The sequence below is a fragment of the Capra hircus genome, chromosome 14 (assembly GCF_001704415.2).
Source record: "Capra hircus breed San Clemente chromosome 14, ASM170441v1, whole genome shotgun sequence".
Taxonomy (NCBI): Eukaryota; Metazoa; Chordata; class Mammalia; order Artiodactyla; family Bovidae; genus Capra; species Capra hircus.
In genome coordinates this window covers 40,218,609-40,242,778 of record NC_030821.1, presented here as the reverse complement: position 1 = coordinate 40,242,778, position 24,170 = coordinate 40,218,609, and the positions used below count along the sequence as shown (strand labels likewise).

Sequence of the window (24,170 nt, the reverse complement as noted above, 5' to 3'; positions counted from 1 at the left end):
CCCAAGGCTCGTGTTACCAAAGTGACGGTAACCAAAACGAGATTATGGAGTAGACTGGACATAAGCAATATGCTTTATGTATCACTGTCTCCTATCACCCCCAGATGGGACAGTCTACCTGCAGAAAAACAAGCTCAGGGCTACCACTGATTCTGCATTATGATGAGTTTTATAATTCTTTCATTCTGTATTACAATGTAATAATAATAGAAATAAAGTGCATAATAATTGTTATGCGCTTGAATCATCAGAAACCATCTCTCCCCCTAACCCCCACACTGGTCTGTGGAAAAATTGTCTTCCACAAAAACAAAAAGGTGGTTGACTCATTGGAAAACTCTGATGCTGGGAGGGATTGGGGGCAGGAGGAGAAGGGAACGACCGAGGATGAGATGGCTGGATGGCATCACTGACTGATGGACGCGAGTCTGAGTGAACTCCGGGAGATGGTGATGGACAGAGAGGCCTGGCGTGCTGCGATTCATGGGGTCGCAAACACAACTGAGCGACTGAACTGAATGTAAAGGATGCGGGAAAATTAGTAGCTACCTCCTGTAAGTTTACGAAAAAATGAAGTAAAAGATGAGTGTTGTAAGAACATGAAGAGTTAAAAGATGAAATATATTGTATAACAGGTAAAATGTAAGCAATTTTATAGGCATTGGAGAAGGAGAGAAAAGGCAGGAGGGCACAGGAGGATTGAAGGAACAATAATAGGGGCACTCGTCGAGTATTCATGTTGGCAAATGGAGAAGGCAATGGCACCCCACTCCAGTCCTCCTGCCTGGAAAATCCCATGGACGGAGGAGCCTGGTGGGCTGCAGTCCATGGGGTCGCTAGGAGTCGGACACGACTGAGCGACTTCACTTTCACTTTTCACTTGCATGGATTAGAGAAGGAAATGGCAACCCACTCCAGTGTTCTTGCCTGGAGAATCCCAGGGACGGGGGAGCCTCGTGGGCTGCCGTCTCTGGGGTCGCACAGAGTTGGACACGACTGAAGTGACTTAGCAGCAACAGCAGCAGTCGAGTATTCGTGCTGGCAAAAGGACTCAGATAAAGAGATGGTAGTTGTGATGTGACGATATAGAAAGAGAAACTGAAGGAATTTATGGAGGATGACCTTGGCATTCTCCATAAAGTCAATAGGCAGGATTTTCTATGGAGAGTAGGAAGACGAAATAAGACTTAAGAAATGCAAAACAATAAATTGTTGTTTTTAGGGATGGTAAACAGGTCAGCTAGAAAGGAGCAAAGAAATTCACGAGTAGCTTTGAGGTCACTTGTTGCCTAATTAGATACTGTAAATGTTTCCTCAAGTAAGGCAGCCTGTGTTTCTGGCTTTGTAACATCTTTAGGCTCAGATTTCCCATTACAAAGTTTTGTTAGGTACTGTGGAAAGAAAACAAAAAGGATTTGAATCTGGCTAAAGGAAGAGAGAAGTTAAGTAATAATACAATGAACTAGGTCATGAATTTACAAAAACAATATGAAGATATGCCCACGTCATTTAAGGAAGTATATATATAATCTTAAATGAAGGCATAAGGATCACAATTATCACATGACTGGGAGATCAGAGATGATGAATAGAGAAAAACAGAATTATCTTTAGTATCAGATGTTGGAAATTCTTGAACTTGAGAATTTTTATTATACACTGAAGATCAGGGATGATATAAAGAACTCCCCCTGACAAATGTAGATGGGTTATTTCTAGTAGTGTTATGAAAAAAGTTACTGTGAAAAACCGTCAAAGACTAGCTGTTTTTTCCTCATGTTAGGCAAAATTCATTCTGCCAATACTTTGTCATTAAAAAAAAGTCAGTGCCTTGGATTTAGGACAAAAGAGGGTTTGACTTGACAGCATTAATATCTGTCGACATCATTGTGTGTTACAACTCAGTATACGAGATTGCTTTTTTAAAGTGTACTTTTGATAGGACACTATCCAAACTCTTATAACAATAAGGGTCCCATTATAGTAAATGGTTTTCCAGAGCATGCAGTATCATAATCTAGTGCAGGAATTATAATTGTGCTTTAGCAGAGGAAGACTTTTGTGGAAATTTTCAAATTGTTGCTATTAATAGAGTGCTGTTCTTGATTTCTTTACTGTCACTCACTCCAAAGTGTCACTGGGAAATAAACCAGTTCAAGAAAAAGGGGGAATTAAAGTAGGCTTAAGTTCTGGCACCCTGTTCTGAGCTCCTGAGACTTAATTTGAAACCCTCTGATATGTGAGACTGGGGGGTTGTTTTTAGAAAAAGTTACTAGATTCTTTGTAAGCCTGAATTAGATAAATAAGTAATACCTTATACAGGAAAAGAAAAAAAGATAGTGCTTAGCATGGAAATAGCTGATATTTCCAAAATATTTTAGGAATCAAAAAACTTGCTTAATGAAGTTCTTTACTAACGGGTTCCCTTCTCTGCAGTGTTGGTTGGATAGCTTTCTGTTACTGTGTAGATCAGCAGTACCCAAACTTTGGTTCCCCAACTCCTGCATGTCCCACAAACCCTTTCAGTCATTCCCTGAGATACTTCCACTGGATTCACAAGTTCAAAATAATTTTCATACTAATACTGATGATATTTGCCTCTTTCACTTAACTAACTGATGTTCGTTCGCAGTAATGGTGCAGAACCATAGTAGGGAAAACTGCTGATACCTTAGCATGAATCAAGTCAGCAGCAGCAAACTCTGCTAGTAAGCCTGGTATTCTTCACCACCACACACTCAAGAGTTAGTATTTTTAAAATGCAAGATTTACCTAAGAATGTACATGATCAAACAGTAAAGATATTTAATATATTAAAAATATATACAGTCTCCACCCTTGAGTATTCTATGTGATGAGCTGGTACATCACTAAAGAGGGTACCAACTGCATGGTTGTCTTACATATTTGTATGACTGCTTGGGTCAAGAGCTGAATTTGCAACTTTTCTCATGAATCACCATTTTTACTTGAAAGACCTGACAAGCAAACTGTGGATTTTCAAACTTGGGTATTTGGCAGAGACTTTCTTGAAAATGAACAGAGTGAACTTGTCACTTCAAAAGAGGAAAAATCCAACTGTATCTGTTGCCAATGATAAAGGCTGAGCTTTCAAACAAAAATTACAATTTTAGAAAATGTGTTAGCTGTTCCTGTGAACTTGTCAGTTTCCCAATTCTTAAAAACTTTTCTGATGAGATAGATGGCATTACTAACAAATCTATGGTACCATTTGGATATTTTGGGTAATCTAGTGAACCAATATTTTTCCAAATGATATTTTTTAAAACATATGTGGTCAAAAGATCCATTTAAAGTGCAAAGTAGACAATAGATTTTAATAAAGCAGTATGAGAAGCATATTGATACGGTTTTTAGATTCCCCATTTCAAAATTCAAATATCGACAATTATCTGAAAAAGCTATTAAAGTTCTCCTCACTTTTCCAACTAAGAAATCTGTGTGATGCCAGATTTTCTTAATATACTTCAACTAAAACAACATATTGAGACAGATTGAATGCAAAACCAGATATGAGAAACCAGATGTCTTTTATTAAGCCAGACATTTGCGAAACTAAGCCAGAGAATTTAAAAATGTAAAATAATGGCATTCTTTTCACTTTTTTCTGGCTTTGGAAAATATATTTTATTCTACAAATAATATATTATTTGTGGAAACATGTAATGGGCTTGTTATTTATCTTTTAAGTCAATTAATAAATATTTAAAATTTTCAGTCTTAATTTATCATATAGTAAATATTGACAGATATAACCATATATACAAAATCTCATTGGCAGTCTCAGTAATTTTTGAGAATATGATGGATATCTGAGACCAAAATGTTTCAGAAACACTAATGTATAGAGCAAGCCCTAAGCACACAGTAAACTACTCAAGGACTTTTAACAAATTTAACATTATTTTATAAAGTAACAATTGGGAAGTCATGGAATTGCATTTATAAATGATAAATAGGAAGTATTTTCCTTCTGTTTTAAAAGCAATCATACCATTTATATTAGAAGACTTCAGTGCCTGTGATGACATTCTCTCCATTCTTTCTTCCAAGTCTGTGAGTCTCATTTCATATGTCCCCATTTACAGGAGTAAAATTAGCATGTTATCCAGTCACCATTTGGCTCATGACTCAATGTCACTATAAAAATCATTTAAGCAGCTTCATAGACCCAACTTCTCTTAGGATACATCTGTGTGGACGCTTTAATTTGTTTAATATAGGAGACGTAAGTACAATCTATTTAAATAAATTCTACTAGGGTGAAATCTTCTGGTTTATTCTCTCAATTTGTGTAAATGATATTTAAAAGGATCAAGGGCATAAATAAGGGAAAGTCCAACATGAATAATCTCACTTTAGAAATCCATTAGACAAACAAAATAAAATTTAGAAGACCAATATACTGTTTGCTTTGTTAAAAAGGGAGAGTGAGACTTTTTTAAGTGGGGTGAAAAGAAAACAAGATTATTTTTTAGTCATGAGTTTTGCTTGGATTTTTAGATATCAATATTTAGAGATATGCTTTAAAATTTAATCTAATTTTAAACAGTGCAATAGTTAAATAATAAAATGTCTTTTCCTTTCTCTAATCAGACTTTGGATGTTAGTATAAATAGCTCTTATGTATAACTAGAAAAAAGCATATTATATTTTTCTAGATATTAAATAAGAGAATATTCTCTTTTCTAGACATGACAAAATACTACAATTCTGTCATGTCTAGGAAATTGTAATTATAGCAGCATAAACAGGAAAGTCTAATGAAGAATCAAGGCCCACCTTTGGTAAATTTTCCAAATTTTCTTCCAAGTTTATTTTATATAAGGCCAGAATATGTGCTCATTGCTACTCTGTTAAACTTCTACCAGCTGCTGACACTTATTAGATATTTTTTGTTGTCATTTTTGGGTGAATATCTGTCAGACAAAACATTTGGCAACAGTTTCCCAAGAATGTCTAAGCAAACAAGAACTCATTATACAGTGATTATAATGCTGTAAAAGTTATTTCCAGTCTCTGGTAGTCATTTCAATAAGTTTAAGACCTGTGTCTAAATGTTTAGTTGGACATGGAAAGATAGCTGCTATGCATGCAAAAATTACTGTTTTGAGCACCTAATGGAACTCACTAAGGAAGTGTAATCATGGAGAGAGGAAAAAAAAGATCCAGTTTCTAGCATCTATATATCTTATTTCAAAATGTAATTATATTCTTCCTTCATGTATTTACATATGCATTATTTGTCAGCTGTTGTAAGAAAATGTAAGAAGAGTGGTATACTACTTTACAAAAATAACTGTTATATTAATGATTATAATGGGTGCCATAACTGAATGCCCAGTGCTTAGTTTCTGAGGTTTATAATTGGATGCACATCAGTCTAGCAAATATATTTCATAAGTGCTTAAGGAGAAGAGAAGTTTACAGAAGTATTCTCTTACAATTCTCATTATTGTCTTTACTTAATCCAGTTGAAAACTAGGCATACACATTTCAAAGGTGAACACAATATACGTGTATCAATAAATCACTCATAAACCTTTTTTTTTTCCATGAGCTCATTTTTTTAGGAGTACCCTAATGAAAATTCAAATTTAGTCATTGGCTCCCCTCTTACAAGTAGAGTTACCACCATCCCTAGGAATTAACATCCCCAGATTTATAAGTCATAGCAGAATACTCCTTTAAATTCATATCTTCGCATGGAAAATGTCACCACTTTTTTGTGTCTCACTCTGATATTTCAAATCTTGTTAAATCTGTTATCAGCAATGTGAATTAGAAGTAAACTCCTACATACATGAGTATTATTATCACAGTCTGTATTTGAAAAAATGATAATGACAAAAAACAAGGAACTTTTTTGCAAAATACAATACTCTTTATGCAAAACTCACAGACCTAGGTTTAAGCCATAGTCTGTGCTCCATTTAGCAGTCACTTAACGTCCCTGAAACTTACTTTAATCAATTAAAAAAGGACTTTTTTGCCTGCTTCATAGCATTGTTATTAGATGAGAAATAATAGCAGTTGTGCTATTTTTAAAGCCTATGTTTTAAAAAGTCATAAAGAGACTAAGAATGAAAGACAATAACAGTGGATGTGAGATTAACTTATTCCTGTAACTCTTTTTATCAGATATATTTGCTGGATATAAGAAGATCAATGACTGACTCTTAATTTCCACAGCATGTGTCCTTATTTCAAAACATGACCATAGAAATATATCTGTAAAGATATCCAATTATAAACCTTTAAAGTAAAATAGAAACTAAGTACTATGTTTGTTAATGGTGGTGAAGTAAGTAATGAAAATATTGTTATATTTAATGGAACTGAATTACTTAAAGGTCAAAAACTATCCAAATTCGTAACTTACCCATAGACAAGCAACCTGGTAGAACAGAAAGAGTGGACTGGGAATTTGCAGACCTTCATTCCAAACAATTAATTATGTGAAAATTGGCAGATTACCTGAACTCTCTGGTCCTCAAATTCTTAATCTATAAAATTTACCAGAGTTTTAGAATTTGGTAATTTAGTGTAGGGCTTCCCTGGTAGCTCAGACAGTAAATAATCTGCCTGCAGTGCAGAAAACCTAGTTTCCATTAGGAGTAGGGATGTGCTCTGTGGCTACTGATGAAAGGTTATCAATATATTTCTTCCTCATTGTTCAGTTCTTTTCAACATTCTTTTATTCAGTGCTTATAATGTGCTAACGGCTCTACTAGGAATACTTGGCAGTTAAAATACTAACAAAATGCAGTTCCTGTCTTGTCAGAACTTATGATATGTCTAGAAGGTGAGTCAACCATAATGCTAGTTAGAATTTCAGTGCTCTTAAACAGGCACAAATCAGGGCCGATGGGAATACTAACTGATGAGATAGGGGAAAGAAGACAAAGAGAAGATGGGATTTGGCTGAATTTTGATGGCTAAATCCATTTCAGTAGGCAAGTTTGGGGATTTCCCTGGGTGATCCAGTAGTTAAGATTATCCCCCCAGTGCAGGGGGCATGGGTTCAATTCCTGGTCAGGATGATTAAGACCATGCATGCTGCCCTCTCCCCCACCCCAAAAAACAAGCAGACTAACAGCCTTGAACAAATGTACCATCAGAGAAGATCTGGGAAGATAAATGTATTATTCTGTAACATACAAAGTGTGAGAGTGAGTGGTTAAAGTTAATGCACCAGAAGTGGGTTCTTCCCAGGTTATGGGAAAACTCAGCACTAATCCTGGTGAGAGTTTTTCTTATGTTTTATAGAGAATAATTATGAGTGACATCAAATAAAAACCAACATGACTTGGCAAATGATTAGACATGGATATTAAGTAAAGAAATAACTAAAAAATTGGGGTAGCAAAAAGTCAGACATGACTGAGCAACTAAGCAAAGCATAGCACATGGTCAACATGGTATATTAATGAAGCAGATTTTCTCTATTTGTGTGTTTTATTGTTGTCTAACTTTTCTTTATTGAATGTGAAATGTTTGCAAAACCAAGTGGAAGTCCCTATTCAGCAGCCAGTTTCTCTTGTGTGTGAGGAGCTTGGGAGAACATTCTATATAGGAGATGCATACTTTTGTATTATTCATAGTGAGAAATTAGAAGCATTGAAATTAGATGAGTTATTCAAGTCAGTAAGTAAACAAGGTCGATGACTGATTCTAAATCTCCACAAAATGTGCTCTTATTTCTAAAGATGACCCTAGGAAGGGAAATCTGTAAAAAACACAGAGGTCAAATGGGATGGAACCAGGACAGTCAAGTATGAAAGCTAAGTGACAGCTGTTGTTTTTTCTTTTTTAATCAGCACTTTTCCACCATGTGCCAAACACTGTGTTAGGCTCTTGAGATACATAATCCAAGTAAATTTTCATGATCATCTTGGGAACTAAGTATATTATCATATCTATAAATAAAGAACTGAGTACAGAGGGATTAGACATGACATAACAAGTAAATGGAAACCCTAGATTCCATGATTCCTGGTTTGCCCCTATACCTTTTAATTTGTGCTAGGGGAGAGTTTCGAGGAGAATGCAACTAGCAGTAGCATGTCACAGAGAGCTCAAACAGGATGGACCCTCACAAGAACCTTGAAGCAGTTATTTCATGTTAATACAGATCATTGAGTGATCTATAAGAAAGCAGTCTCTGTAAAAAAAAAAAAAAATCCCACACAAAGGCCAATGGAATAGAAAAATTCTAAAGGTTGGGTCAAGAAAAATGAGAAAATAAAAGTAGCTGAACCCTTCTGATAAGTTTGGTGAAGGAAAGAGAAGTTAGTGCAAAGATGTATGAAGGTTGAGGAAAGGGTATTGAGTTGAATCATTTCTTCAGTTTTTTAAGTAAAGTAACACTTGAACATGCTTATAAACTTAAAGAAGAAGTCCAGGGAGAAACAACACAAATTACTGAGGGGGGAAAAAAAAAGGATTCAGCAAGGTCCTATCGGAGGTAATAAGAAACAGAATCACTTTGTCGTTGTCGTTCAGTCGCTAAGTCGTGTCTGCCTCTGTGACTCCATGGACTGTAGCACTCCAGGTTCCTCTGTCCTCCACTGTCTCCTGGAGTTTACTCAAACTCATGACCCTCGAGTCAGTGATGCCATCCAACCATGTCATGCTCTGTTGCCCTCTTTTCCTGCCTTTAATCTTTCCCAGCATCAGGGTCTTTTCCAGTGAGTCAGTTTTTCAGATCATGTGGCCAAAGTATTGGAGCTTTAGCTTCAGAATCAGTCCTTCCAATGACTATTCAGCTTTGATTTCCTTTAGGATTGACTTGTTTTGTCTCCTTGAAGTTCAAGGGACTCTCGAGAGTCTTCTCAACCATCACCATTCGAAAGCATCCATTCTTTGGTGCTCAACCTTGTGTATGTTCCAACTCACATCTGTACATGACTACCAGAAAAACCATAGCTTTGACTATACAGATCTTTGTCAGCAAAGTGATGTCTCTCCTTTTTAATATGCTGTCTAGGTTTGTTATAGCTTTCCTTCCAAGGAGCAAACATCTTTTAATTTCATAGAATCAGTAGCATGCCTTAAAAAAGAAAGCAGCTAGTTTATCTAGAAAAAAAAAGTCACTTGCAGAGAAATATATTTGAGATAGGAAAAAAATTAAGAGAACTTGTAACAGATATCCTAATCTTTTCCAAGAAGAAAGATTCAGAGTCAGCTCTTAAGGCAGGTAGTATCTGGCTGTGTGGAGTAGAGAGGGTTTGAAATGCTTCCCACAGAGAACAGCATAGTGAAGAGTCAACCACAGTGAAACAAAAGAATTTCTGCCCAACTCATAATATATGCAAATAATTGAGTAAAAAATGTTTAGTTGAGCCAATTGGCACAATTTTGTGGCCTTTTCTGGTAACACTCAGCCACCAAGTAATGAGATCAAAGAAAGTGCACCGTGCTGTTTTCCGGGTGATGTTTAGGAAAGTCAGGGTGACAGTAGAGCAAAGGCACTTCTTGATGCTAATAAGACACTACATGAAGTGGTAGGCAATTGATCCATGCTGGGCTAAGAGGGAACTAAAAGGAAAGAAGGTTAAAGAAATTAAACTTATGGCCAGTGTGAAGAATAGATTCATTGAGAGTAAGGGGGAAAAAAAAAACACGTGGTAATGGTCACAGAAGGGAGTTCCAAATTCAAGATTCTAGAAATGATAGAGTTTTGAATGATCATTTTTTTTAAACTTTCACTTAAAGTGTCACTAATGATTATGTCATCCAGCTGTCCTGCTTTACTGATTAGAAAATGGAAGGCCAGAAGGTCAAGTGATTTTTTGACTATGATTCCATGACCCAGTGGCAAAGTCAGGACTAAACCTAGGATCTTCTGAGAAGCATTTGGAGATTTTACTAAATCTCCATTAAATCACATTGCCATAAAGAAGAATGGTAAATATAGTCAAGTGATTGGAAACCAATGTTATCCTTAATATAGTCACAGTGAAGCGTGCAGTATTCATATATTGCCTATTTCAAAGCTTGTATTATGCTCTTCCCTTTTTCCTCTTTCAGCTTGCTCTTACAGGAGAGTATAAAAGATTTCCCCAGATTAAATTAATAGCTTTCTAGTTACACACTAGAAGAAGAACTAAGTCTTAAGGAAGGTGCCTGACTACCATCCTGAATTGCACTGTAAATGGCATCAGTTTATTTCAGAGTGACAGTGTGCATGTCCATGATGGGTTCCACAATTTTGGCTTCTTCTACATTTCATATATTTTGAAAAGTTTCCTTCCTCTTGATTATTGGTTATGTGTTTTTAATTTTAAACTGTCATCAAATGTACTTTGAATCTCTAGGAGTAGGAGAGAAATTGTGTTATTTTAAATTTCTGTTTAAACAAAATTAATATTCATCTGCCATTGACCTTTAGGAAAAGACATGGGTTTTTAACATAGAAAATGAACTTAAGGACTTACATTTGGTGATCTTTTGTAATTACATGTATTTCATATTCTACTTTGAAAATATTTCTTCATTAAATATTTAAGTATGTGTGTTACCATATCTGTTTGGGAAAACTCACTTTCATTGACTCCTTTTTAAATTTGAAGGTTTTGTTTCAAAGATTCAATCAAGAAAGATTATTATTCTCCTCAAGGAACAACTTACCAAAGGGGCAACGAGGGAGCTATCCTCCTGCACTGGGTGGGAGAAGTATTTGATCATTGGTATAGCTTAGAATTGCTGGTGCATGGTGATAATAAAAGACAAACTGGATTTTGGCCAGTCTCATTATTGTTCTTAGATTCTCTGCAAGCAACACCCTTGCTTACTACTTACCTCTAGGAGGGAACCCTTCCACTCCACTTCCACTGCCTTGGTATGCTACTGATCTCAAGTTCTCCTCTCTGGGGTGAAGACTGACTGAAATGATATTAGAGATGGAGAATTTTAGGATCTAAACCAGTTGTCCACAAACTGTGTGCTCAGTTGCTCAGTGTGTCCAGCTGTTTGTGACCCCATGGACTGTAGCACACCAGGCTCCACTTTCCATGGGATTTTCCAGGCAAGAATATTGGAGTGGGTTGCCATTTCCTACTCCAGCGGCCACAAACTAAGGCATGCAGGCCAAATATGGCCGTATGCCTATTTTTATAAATAGAGTTTGTTTATTACTTTTATTTAATGTATTCTTTCTGACTGCTTTTGCATTACAATCACAAAGTTGAGTAGTTGGATAAAGACTATATACTCTCCACACCTAGAATAGTTACTATCAGACTCTTCACAGAAAACATTCCCTTACTGTCAGTCAGTAATCAAAGTATTACTTGCTTTGTAGACATGTAAGCAAGACAGTTATTTCACATTTGTATTATAGGCCAGTAATTTAACAAGTGTTTTTATTAAGTGTTTACCATTGTCTACCATTATATTTACCTATCACTTTTTCTCTTTTTTGTAGCCCCTGCTATGTGGATATTTGTTAGCAATGACTGATGTGGAAACTACATATGCAGATTTTATTGCTTCAGGAAGAACGGGTAGAAGAAATGCAATACATGATATCCTGGTTTCCTCTGCAAGTGGCAACAGCAATGAATTAGCCTTGAAATTAGCAGGTCTTGATATCAACAAGACAGGTGAGTTGTTTGACATCTCTCTGTGAAAATAGAGTGATTTACAGCATTTCACTAAGTAGGATTAAGGCATGAAAAAAAAAAAAACACCTTTGGAAGTAACCTAATAGAGTCATAAACAGTTTTATATATAAGGTAAGGTAAAAGGCAGGTACTAATCTCTTAATCACGCGCACTCAAACACATGACTGTTTGGTTTTTTTTTTAATCCTCATCTCTATAAAAGCTCTTAAATGTGAGGACATTTAACAAAGCTGGAGCTAGGACAATACTGGCCACCTCTAACATTTAACAACATCAGATGTTTAACAAGATTCACAGGTGAGTCTGACAGACCTCAATTTCAAGAACCATTTCAAAATAAAAGGGTCTCCAGGACCATTTTCGTTGAGAATGGAAGTAAAATAGTTGGTTACATAAACAAGTTTTAGGTAAGAAGTTCTTTTAGTTTTCCTTGAATCATAGACTGAGTTTGAAAAGCTATCTTATTTTTGGGCCCTAAAGTCCTACCCACCAAATCTAGCTTTACCAATGAAAAAGTAAAACAAGTTTGACATGTCAAAATACTTCTGAATCCCCTGATAGTTCTTCCATCCATAGCTTTTGCAAGTATCAAAGCTGAATGTATTTCTCTGAAAAAAAAATTTGTGCAAAAAATCTTTTAAAGTAAAAAGCAGTTCATGATTAAGGAACCATAGTGTATACATATGAAAAACACTGATCAATTTCTGACTTGTGATAACAACTTGATATTGTTGTTGTAACTTCTGTGCTGTTAGAATTTTTATGCAAAGCCTTCCAGTTATAGTATTGGAAAACTGAGTCAGAACCTACATATATGAATGAAATAGCTCAGTAACACTATCTTAAAATGCTTAGGGACAGAACTTTATTCAGTGATTACAGGTCAGCAAGTTGTACCTTGGTCTTTTCAAATTCAGGTTGAAAATAAAACCATAACAATCACTTCTATGGAGCACACAGACTAAAGTATATTTTAGTTTTCATTGTTTCTCTATCTTTACTACTGGGAGTTAATATTTAAAATTAACTGCTAACTCTGAGAAAGCCTGTAGGGAATCATTCCAATTTGGTGGCATAAAGAAGTAGATATATTTTTTCCCGTCAATCTTTGAGAATTTGTTAAAATTTTTCATTAAATTTGTATTCTATATAAATATTCTATTTTAAATAATCTACATTAATTTAGCCACTCTTAGGCTTAAAGCTCAACATTCAGGAAACTAAGATCATGGCATCTGGTCCCATCACTTCATGGGAAATAGATGGGGAAACAGTGGAAACAGTGTCAGACTTTATTTTGGGGGGCTCCAAAATCACAGCAGATGGTGATTGCAGCCATGAAATTAAAAGACGCTTACTCCTTGGAAGGAAAGTTATGACCAACCTAGAGAGCATATTCAAAAGCAGAGACATTACTTTGCCAACAAAGGTCCGTCCAGTCAAGGCTATGGGTTTTCCAGTGGTCATATATGGATGTGAGAGTTGGACTGTGAAGAAAGCTGAGCACCGAGGAATTGATGCTCTTGAACTGTGGTGTTGGAGAAGATTCTTGAGAGTCCCATGGACTGTAAGGAGACCCAACCAGTCCATTCTAAAGGAGATCAGTCCTGGGTGTTCTTTGGAAGGAATGATGCTAAAGCTGAAACTCCAGTAATTTGGCCATCTCATGAGAAGAGTTGACTCATTGGAAAAGACTCAGATGCTGGGAGGGATTGGGGGCAGGAGGAAAAGGGGATGACAGAGGATGAGATGGCTGGATGGCATCACCGACTTGATGGACGTGGGTTTGGGTGAACTCTGGGAGTTGGTGATGGACAGGGAGGCCTGGTGTGCTGCAATTCATGGGGTCGCAAGGAGTCGGACACGACTGAGCAACTGAACTGAACTGAACTGAACATGAGGATATTTTTATTCATAGTGTAGTTTAATTTATTTTTGTTGTTGTTGTTTTCACTGAAATTAAGACCCAGTAGCCACAAGACCTTTCTTATAACAGCAGTTATAGTCTCAATATAATCTATATAGATTATGTTAAAATTTAAATAAATTGAAATTTTATATTAATACATAAATACATTTGTATTTGATGTTAATATACTGTAATTGAATATTAATAATTTAAAATAACTCAGAAAACTTTATGCTTCCAGATGTTAAAATATTTCTACATGTTAATTGCAAAAATTCAGTGGACTCTGAAAGAATTGTGTTTCTCTTAAAAATCAAAGTCCAGACTAAGGCAAAGTATAAATAGCAGAGTTTATTATTCTAAATACAAAGACCTAAAAATAATAACTATGACCAAAAGTCTAAAATATTTAAAAAATGACAACTATACAGTGACAAATTAAATAACATTAGCTGAGAATAGTATGGGACTTCCTTTGTAGTTCCTGAATATTTCAGCTTCTTTTTAAGTTTTCGTTCAACAATATTATTGTCTCATGTTTATCTTGATTTGTTAACAAGCATCTATTTAGCCACAGCTCTGTGTCTGTAGCATTATGCTGCGCCCTGAGAAGTGTCCCTGGATACCCAGAAAGTCCCAAGCCCCATGGAGTCAAGATCCTCATCTTGTATTTATGCAGTCACTTTCATCTTTAATATTCTACTGTCTTGCATCCGCCCTAATGTGACTTCTTTATTTTGGCTGCCAAGAGCTTCTCCTGTTTATCAAGTTCTTATTTCGTATGCTAATCTACACATCTCAGATTCGGCTATCTGCACACCTTGGGGGCGTCCTCATTGCTCTAATAATGAAAATAGTACATGAACATTCTATATAATGTGTCATATTTTTGAAACTCCTTTAGAACAGAATATGATTTTTATGTGGAAAAACTGCTTTAAATTTCCCTAAAGTATGGTGTGGGCTACGCTGGTGCCTCAGATGGTAGAGAGAAGCCGCCTGCAATTCAGAAGACTGAGTTCCATCCCTGGGTCGGGAAGATCTCCTGGAGAAGGGAATGGCTGCCCACTCCAGTATTCTTGTCTGGAGAATGCCATGAATAGAGGAGCCTGGCAGGCTACACAGTTCATGAGGTTGCAAAGAGTCATACACGACTGAGTGACTAAGCACAGCACAAAGTATGGTGTATGGTGAGGTGTCTTATATGTACTTGTTAAGCGTAAAGGAGAAATTGCCCTCAACGTTTCCAGCTAAATAATGAACAGCCTCCTTACCTCTATGAATTTGAGTAATGGTAATAAATTCTTAGTAAAAATTTGCAAGACCTCCAAATATTTTGTCTACTAAGCCATGGTTGCTTAGTAAACACGTGTAAATATTTAAATCTTTGAATCAAGAATTGCCTGCAGCTTGCACCCATTAAAGTAACCCAATATGGAGAGAAAGCATTTTTTCATTTTGGTGTTTAGATTGCTGCTAAGGGTGCAATTATGAAGCTGGTTTTATTGGATTTGTACATAAGTTCCATCAGGGCAGGCCAGAGGCCATCATAACTATCCAACTAGGGGGTAACCACCTGACATGATATCCTTCCACTGTTGTTTTTAATTTAAATTAATTAAACCTCTGAGAAGTCAGCTAGGTTATCATCATGTGTCCAAAATAATGTAAAGCATAATTTTAAAGTATTTCTTAAAATAAGATAGTCAAACATCAAAAGGTAAGCTTGTTCCCCACTTCTGATTTCTGCCTAAAGACACATTTGATTTCTGTAACTGGTGAAATTACAAGTGCCATGCCATGACCTGGCCATGAGATTTCCCAGCTATTTATCAAAAGCATAGAGCATCACTAAGCACTTAAAAAACTCAGTTATTTTTTGCCTTTTTGAGCCACGCTCTCCCAGAACCAGAATTAATCTTCCCTTGAAACATTTAGGGGTTCCAAGGTGGTGCTAGTGGTAAAGAACTTGCCTGCTAATCCAGGAGACATAAGAGACATGGGTTCAATCCCTGGGTTTGGAAGATCCCCTGGAGGAGGGTATAGCAACCCACTCCAGTATTCTTGCCTGGAGAATCCCATGGACAGAGGAGCATGGTGGGCTACAGTCCATGGGATTGCAGTCGGACACAATTGAAGCGGCTTAGCACTGGCACTGAAACATTTAAGCTGTTTTCTTTCTTTTTAATATTTATTTATTTATTTGTATATTTTGTCTGTGCCAGGTCTTAATTGAGGCATGTGTGAGATCTTTAGTTGCCACATGCCCAGGGATTGGACCAGGAATTGAACCCAAGCCCCCTGCATTGGGAGCATGGAGTCTTAGCTGCTGAGCCACCAGTGGCTAAATCCTAAGGGAAGTCATAAGCTGTTTTCTTGATGGGGCGTTGATTACCAAGAAAATGTACTTGTCTGTATGAGGATTTCTGAATAGAGGATTTCTAACATTTCCAAAAAGATATGTTGAGAGTCAGTAAATAAAAGCAGTCATTTTTATTTTGCCTTTATCCTTGTTTTTGTCTCTAACAGAAGGGGAAGAAGATGCACAGCGAAATTCAACAGAACAAAGTGGGGAAGCCCAGGGAGAAGCAGCAAAATCTGAAAGTTAACACTCCACTTTGACCTTCTTCAACACCTGACGATGTCTCCAATCTCCAGACCTGGCTGGAATGCATTTATTTCCAAGAGTGAAAAGGGGAAGAAGAAAATGGCTGTACTGCTTTGCAGGAACCTGCTTGTTATGTTAAAAGTGGGGGCAGAGGCTGTGGCTGCAGACAGACTTTTCTCTACCTCTGGCATTAGTAATGGTTGAAATCATGTGGCTTGTGTTTGGATGTCATTTTTGTATGGATCCTTTCACTTGACCATATGATGAAATGCTTGTAGAGAGTAGCAGTGATCTAGATGATGATTCTTCCTGTAGCATCTGGCCCCTCACAATGTCAGAGGATTTAATTGTGTCTAATAGCAAAGGGTTGGTTGAACCCCAGAGTTTAAATATCTCTGGCCTGAGTATTCACCCAGTAAAAGAACCATCCAGAAAGTACTGTTTTTAGCATCATGTATCTGTGTGTTCCTGCTTTGTTATTTACACTGTTTTGTATTGTACAATATAGATGCTCAGCACTGCCCCCCTTCTTCGATTGCTTATGAAAAACAAAAATGATGCACATTACTGTGAATTTTTATACCACTCATTTTTTAAAGGGCTGCCTAAAAATTCTGCTCCATAGCGTGGTGGTGTACACAAGATAGGACACACTTTTTTTAAAAAACAATCTATCCCCTTACTTCACTGCTGATGAATTAAGTCTAACAGATTCATCAGGACTCCTTTGCTTATTATACAGACATTTGAAAATATCCATTAATGTGAATATTACCTGAATTCAGTCTGTTTGGTGTCTGCACAGACCAGAGTTCAGTCTGCAAATTTTGTCTTATTCCCAAATGGAGAACTTTTTCCGACTAATATTTTTATTTCCAATTGTGAGAATTTTTGAGAACTGGGGATATGGGAAAGAGAATAGAAAATAATACTAAGCACTGGAAATATTTTCTTCTCTGGAATCAAATTTCTTACAGTGCTGTATGATACTACTAACATTTGGAGGACAGCTTATCTCCATGGAGCTGAAGAAGATGGAGAAAATGACCTTGCAATCATGTGGACACCAATCACAAAAGTAAAGCCCTTGTGTTGTATTTTTCATGTCTTTTTTCAGCCCTATCAGATCCAAATGTTATTATGCACTTTTTAATGTTTGTAAACTTTTACTAATAATTAGTGTGAATTGCAATCTGATACAATAATAATCATCATTAGAAGCTGACAAAATCTTTATTAATACTGTTGATGGCCTCTGCTGTGTTTTGACATTGTGGTTCTTAAATGGAAAGTTTCTATGAGCTGTGTAATCACTCTGGTCAGTATTATGAAATCATTTCTCAGTGGTAATAAATAAGGCACCAGTGATATGCCAATGGCTCATGAATTACTGGACACATAGAAGGCAAAAGGAAGACCCTTTACAATAAAGACCCCAGTTAACTGTCCTCAAGGTCTTAGATACCATTCCATATGAAATAGTTTAAGCAGCGTTTCAACGGGTAATCTACCTGGATACACCAGGAACTCAGCCCTCCTTTGTATTTACATGAAGGATGAAAGGTAAGTTTGCCCTCATCTCTCTCTCTACAGTACTTTCTGAATGAGTGGGATAGAGGCATGGATATCACTTGGTCCTCAAGCATATAGTAAAAAAAAAAACAAAATTAACAGTGTAAGTCTTTGAGAAAATAGGAAAGATTAAATTTTAGAGAACTTCCTTCTGCTTAACCCAATGGGATCCAAAATATCCAGTTAATATTCAAACAAATCGACCTGTTATTACACTCACAAGTGGGAAAATAAACTCCTGAGGCTATTGTAGACAATTTCTGGTAGTCCGTTTAACACATTCAACCCATACAATCACTTTTATAGTATCCTTATTTATTATACTCTATTATACTCGTAGCTTTTTTGTGAATGTAGGTAAAGTTCTCTTCATCCTTAAAATTGTGGAATTCCAAATTGATTTCATGTGATTTTGTAAAGTTTAGGATTAGTGCTGAGTATATGTGGAGGATTTCTATTCCTGTGTGATATATTATTAATGCATGTGGTATCATGCTCGTCTTTGAATATCTATAGTTGCTAAATTGTGAAGTCATATGGAGCCTTTGAATTATTTTTGACCTCTTACTGCTGCTTTGTATGCTATATTCAAACCCAGAGATATTCCCAAGGCAGAAAATTACCAAAAGATTCACATCCTAAAATGTTGCTCAGTAAAAGTTCATAGTATCTCCCAAGTTTTACCATAATATCTCTTACTTGAAAGTTAATAATATACATGGAATTGATTTTTTAAGGAGAGAAGGAAAGAGTAGAAAACTAAGACATTGATGTGATAATACACATTGAATGCCTGTTAACCAACTGACTTTATGCTATTCACTTCACAGCACATATTCTCCCATTTAATCCTCAAACAATTCTCTTAAAGAGGTATATTATTCCATTTCACAAATCAGGAAATTAAGATTGAATAAGGTATAAGTTTTACAAGCTTAAAAAGCTAATAAATGATGAAATAAAAATTGAACCTGTGTTTATCTAACTCCTGGGAGTTTTCTGCTACACATGCCATAAATCTGAAGCCAGTTACAGAGCATGTTTATCTGGAAGGGAACTTTTAGGGATGGACTAGATCAGTCTTCATATTTTAGAGGAGGAAACAGTCCCTGAAAAGGGCATTTGTTTTTCTCAAGGTTATCTAGATGAGCAATAACAGATGTGAGTAGCAATTGTATTTTTAAAAAATAATAATAGATTTAACTAAAACTTTTTTTGAGTTATACTTCCCCAAAGACATTTTTCTGAAATGAAGTCTGCTAATGTAGCATGGTTTAGATTTTTTATGTTCCATGCTACTCATTTTGTTTAACTAGAAATGTGAAAATTTCAGGTTTTCAACTGATGTGCAACAGGTGTAAACTTTTCAAATTTACCCTTTGTCAGTTTTAAGCATCCTGTGCTGACATATTGATATCATAAATTCATAGAAATGTTTTTCAGCAGATAAGAGGCAGGAATCCTTCTAATTTTAGAGCTGTGCACAGTAAATGCTCAACACCTGTGTCTTACTCAGACACAGTGGAAATGCACTGGTTTAGAACATAAAGGATATTGTTCTCTTTGGAGAAGCAATAAGAGGTAAAGAAATGTAACTGCAGGCAGTGGTTTCTGACTGAAGTCACTAGTAATAGGGTGGAAATGTCTAATCATCAAGTGAAAACAGGAAAGGAACTGTTTATGATGTCTTAATAGGCCCTAAATTGTTCTTTAATTATGAGTGGCAGTCTCTGAAGTCATTTGTGAGCTTGTATGACTTTTGTATTTAGCGATGTTGCATGCTCACATACTTGATATTAAAAATAATACATTTTTCTGAAATGTATGCAGTCTATTAAGAGTATTTATTGAACACGCATTATGTACATGATGCTCCGGAAAGTGCTGCGGGTGACAGAGGAGAAGGCCAAAGCTCAGTCACCCTACGGTGGACGTACCCAGCATTCCAGCCTCACTTTTCCTGGCCTCTGCGCCAATAATTTTCACCTCCATCCCATGCTGGTAGCCCACTTCCTGAACTTTATCACCTATCAGAGACATCCCACCTCTCCAAATATTAAACTCGAGTATCACTGCTGTCTTCTTACTTGCTCACCTGCAGGACAGTGACTTTCAATCAAAAGAAACAGGTGTTTATCAGAATCTCCTGAAAGTTTTTACAGGGCTCCCTCCTCTCTCTGTGCACACGCAGATACATTCATGCACAAATACCCTTTTCTCCTTGGAAACATTCCCTGTGAGAGTTTCATATCTTTTTGCTTCCCTCCCACCCCCACCTCCACACCTTAAGAACCACTTATCTAGAAGAAGTTCAAGGTTTTCTGATGAACCCACCCTGTTCCCTGAAAAACTAAAATGAATCAACAAGAAGGAAGAAGGAATGCTCACAGAAACAGGGTTTTACTATATTATGGATAACAGGATAGAAGAGTATAACTCTTAGTGTTGCTTTCTTTTCAAAGTATTTTTCCCACATACAGAGACCAGGGCAGGGCTTAGGAGAAAACAAGCACCAAATAGCACTCAGCCTGAATTCAGGCAAAGATACAAGCCAAAGGCAATAAAGGGTGTATACCTTTAAGTTCTTCTTACTCAGGTCACCAGGATAAAATAACTACCTAGGAATTTGGGACAAAATACTAGCAAACAATGCAACCAGTTTGTGTTAGTCTCTCGTGTCTCTTGTAAATGTTTTGCATCTGTCTAGTCCAGGATATGGAGAAGGCAATGGCACCCCACTCCAGTACTCTTGCCTGGCAAATCCCATGGATGGAGGATCCTGGTGGGCTGCAGTCCATGGAGGTCTCTAAGAGTCGGACACGACTGAGTGACTTCACTTTCACTTTTTACTTTCATGCATTGGAGAAGGAAATGGCAACCCACTCCAGTGTTCTTGCTTGGAGAATCCCAGGGACGGGGGAGCCCGGTGGGTTGCCGTTTATGGGGTTGCACAGAGTCGGACACGACTGAAGCGACTTAGCAGCAGCAGCAGCAGCAGTCCAGGATATGGGGATTTGGGGTCCCAGCCATCTCTCATTGTAAAGTTGTAATTAACAACAATCTGCCTATCACTCATTATCTTTCTAATTTGTACCGCATCTAATTTCTGATCATATCAAGATAGATATTTTCTCAGCAACTCTTATCTTAGCCTGGAATCCCTGGCAATCTTTCTCTTCAGTGTTTTCAGTTTTCCGTGCTTTCTTGTTTTAGTTTCTCTCCTGTCCAAACCAACACAACCAAACCATCTCCCTTCTCCCTGGTTGTCTTCTGGATGACTGTGAAAAGTTTATAACAATGTTTATTCATTGTTTGCAACCTCAGTTTAGACAGAGTGCTGCACAGCTCTTTTTTCCTGTCCCTGGGAACAGAGGAAGTTAACCATTTCCTAAGATTACTCCTTCATCTGAGGTTTAAAACCATTTTCTTTCTGACCTTAACAGGAGGTCTGTTAGTTATCCTTTCCACCGACATTACCCTTTTCCACAAATGTGCTCAGGTTCTCAAGCTCTATTTCCTTCACTGCTTGCTTCCTAAAATAACAATCTACACTCCCTGTTTTGATGCTTCTCCTCATTTTTTATTCTCTTGCAGTTTGACTTCCAGCTCATTTTTTTTCCCATTACTAATGACATCTGACCTCTCAGTAACGGTCAAAGAAGCCCTGGACAATGTGAAAATTAAAAAGTGATGATGTTACAGACGTCTCAAGCATCACCTAAAACCAAAATTAATGATTTTATAATTGTGATTGATATTAGCATGGCACAGTATATAACTATATAATACAAGTCTTCTTGAGGATGGAATCTACATATCCCAAGAAAAAGTCTGTTTTCTCCACCAGGCTCATATCTTTGTATGTGCGTGTCTTTTCTCTCTGACCATATTCTCTCCATGTTTCTCAGCTACATCCTCTGATCCTACAGTGTCCATTTCTTCATGGGAGTGGTTGTTAGTAGGTACTAACCTGGGGCCCATGCATCCAGAGATGGGCAATATCATCCTGTGATGTTTTGGAGTTCTCTGTTTAATTATACCCTGGGATAACTGTCAGTGATATTACCAGTTCCTCCAACAGCAGTCACATACATGTAAAAACACTTAACATCTTTGTACCCAGTCCCATCCTAGTCCTCTGAATTAGACCTCCTAAACAAATATATCAATCCTAATGGTTAAATATAATGGATAGTTTATGTACATTTTATTAGCCAACCCTATGGAAATTAATCTTATTCACCATGGTTTTTTTGGTTTTTTGAGACGTCTCATTTGCCTTCCTTTTTTTCCCAGAACTATTTAATTTAGTTTGTTATCTTTTGTCCTTTTCTCTCTGGCAACTCCTCACTCTCCTTGATGAGTTCTTTTCTTTTCTACGTCTCCACTGCTTCCCTAGAATTCCATCTTTATTCCTCTTACCTAACCCCACTCTATACTCCTCTTCCCCTCCAACATCATTAGTCACCGTATTAGCCATCATGATTCCCATGTCCTCATCCCTGGCCCAGAGGTCACTCATAATTACCTGACTTATTGGATAGCTTAACATGGGTTTCCCAAAAGCATCTTAAAATTCAACATTACAACATTAACTCCAGGATATGTCACCATTCCCTTACCTGACTTCCTTCCTGTATTACAGATCCCATATAATAGTGCTACTGGTTTCCCAGCAACCTTACATCAAAATTCTCAAACGTCTCTTAACTCTTCTTCCTCTAATTTTTTTTTCAGTCCATCTAATTTTAACTACCTCTTGAAACTGCCCACTTCCTTTTGTCTACACTTTAATGCTTTAAATCATTTCCTATCAAATATGTCTAAGCAATGGCCTGCCTTGTCTGACACTCTTCTAACCATCTTACAACCATAAGTATCTTTCTAATAAAAAAGTCACATGGTTTCACTCCTCTAATTTGACAAATCTTTCAATTTAGCCAACACAACACTTTTTTTGTGTGTGTATAAGTACCATATTTTATCTTTATATAACTCCTTGGTCTATATTAGCTGTTTTTCCTATCCTTAAGATGTTCTTCATGCTTTTAGCAAATTCTCATTGATCTTTCAGACTAGCCTAACGTCACCCTTTTGTAGAGACTTTTTGTAGAGACTTTTGGCCTTGCTTCCCCATTCCCAAGCCCTAGGAAACTTACTATTCTATGTATAAGTTTCCCTAGGAAACTTACTATTCTATGGATTTTGCTCCCCTAACACTTGGTCTGCAAACATATCTCACTAAACCACAGCTATTTGTTTTCATATGTATCTCTCAAACTAGAATATGAACTCCTTGAGGGCAGCAGCCCTCTTTTATTAATGTTTGTATCTTCACTATTAGATTCTCAACAAATATTTAGAATAAATGTCTGCCCTCCTGAAGCTCACAATATAGTTGAGACACATTTCCACACAGATCTATTAGAGAAAAATGCAATTCAGAAATAAAGTTAATGTTTGAAAATGTAAAAGTTGCAGAAAATTTCACTGCAGAAAATAAATATTTGATTTCTGTCACCTAATCAGTGCAATAAAGTTTTAAAATTTCATTCCCCAATTATGCTGCACACACACATACACATGAAGATCTGATATAACTTACAGAGATGAGCTGTTTAATACAGTACAATGTACAAACAGATGAGCAAGTCAGAGTGTGTCATTTAGCTAAGCAATTATCTTGGTAAAGGTATTTATTGGCATTCTGTTGTATGAATTTCCTTCAGTTTGTGGAATTGAGATTACCCAAAAAAGGAGGTTGTATCTTAGTCTCCAGACCTAGGCAACACATTAGCCAGAGAGGAAAATCTCTGGGGATATGTTTGTGGGCTTTGAACAAGAGTACATTGGAATTTCTAAGAATATGCTTTACAGAAGTGTACTCTAATATAGACTAATAGCCTAACAAAGGAGTTCTGATAAGAATATGATGAATTTCAATGGCAGAACTCCATAGAAAAAAGTGGGAAATAATGAAAGAAACATGTTTTTGTATACTCAAGAAAAAAGCACATTGATACATACATATATATACACATATGGGTACACGCTCAGTCACTTAGTTGTGTATGACTGCAATTCCAGGGACTGTAGCCCACCAGGCTCCTCTGTCCATGGGATTTCCCAGCAAGAATACTCAAGTGTGTTGCCATTTCCTACTTCAAGGTATCTTCCCCATCCAGGGACTGAACCCACATATCTTGTATTGGCAGGTGGCTTCATTACAACTGAGCCACCTGGGAAGCCCACATATACACATATATATAACCTTAAATTATTTTCCCTGAATACTGTATCGTTTGAAAAAAAAAAATAGGAAAATAGTAGTAATTAAATTATCACTGGAAACCTAACAGGACTAAAGAAGTATCCTGTACTTTTTTGACTGTGAAGCAAAGAAATAAAAATGGCCAAGGTGATGATGTAGATA

At 36.7% G+C, this 24,170-nt stretch overlaps 1 protein-coding gene across 4 annotated transcripts in view; it reads left to right on the top strand.

The window, feature by feature from the left end:
• The window catches only part of PKIA (protein kinase (cAMP-dependent, catalytic) inhibitor alpha), a 97,667-nt gene extending 78,109 nt beyond the window's left edge, over positions 1 to 19,558 (top strand). For 3 of the 4 annotated variants that reach the window (XM_018058385.1, XM_005689116.3, XM_018058384.1), the window contains 2 exons: positions 11,450 to 11,627; positions 16,087 to 19,558. In XM_018058385.1, the coding sequence (XP_017913874.1) occupies positions 11,477 to 11,627; positions 16,087 to 16,166 (231 nt within the window). In that variant the 5' untranslated portion in view covers positions 11,450 to 11,476 and the 3' untranslated portion in view covers positions 16,167 to 19,558. Of the gene's footprint in view, positions 1 to 4,157; positions 4,250 to 11,449; positions 11,628 to 16,086 lie in introns of those variants that run through there. The other variant, XM_005689114.3, reaches the window with a different exon arrangement.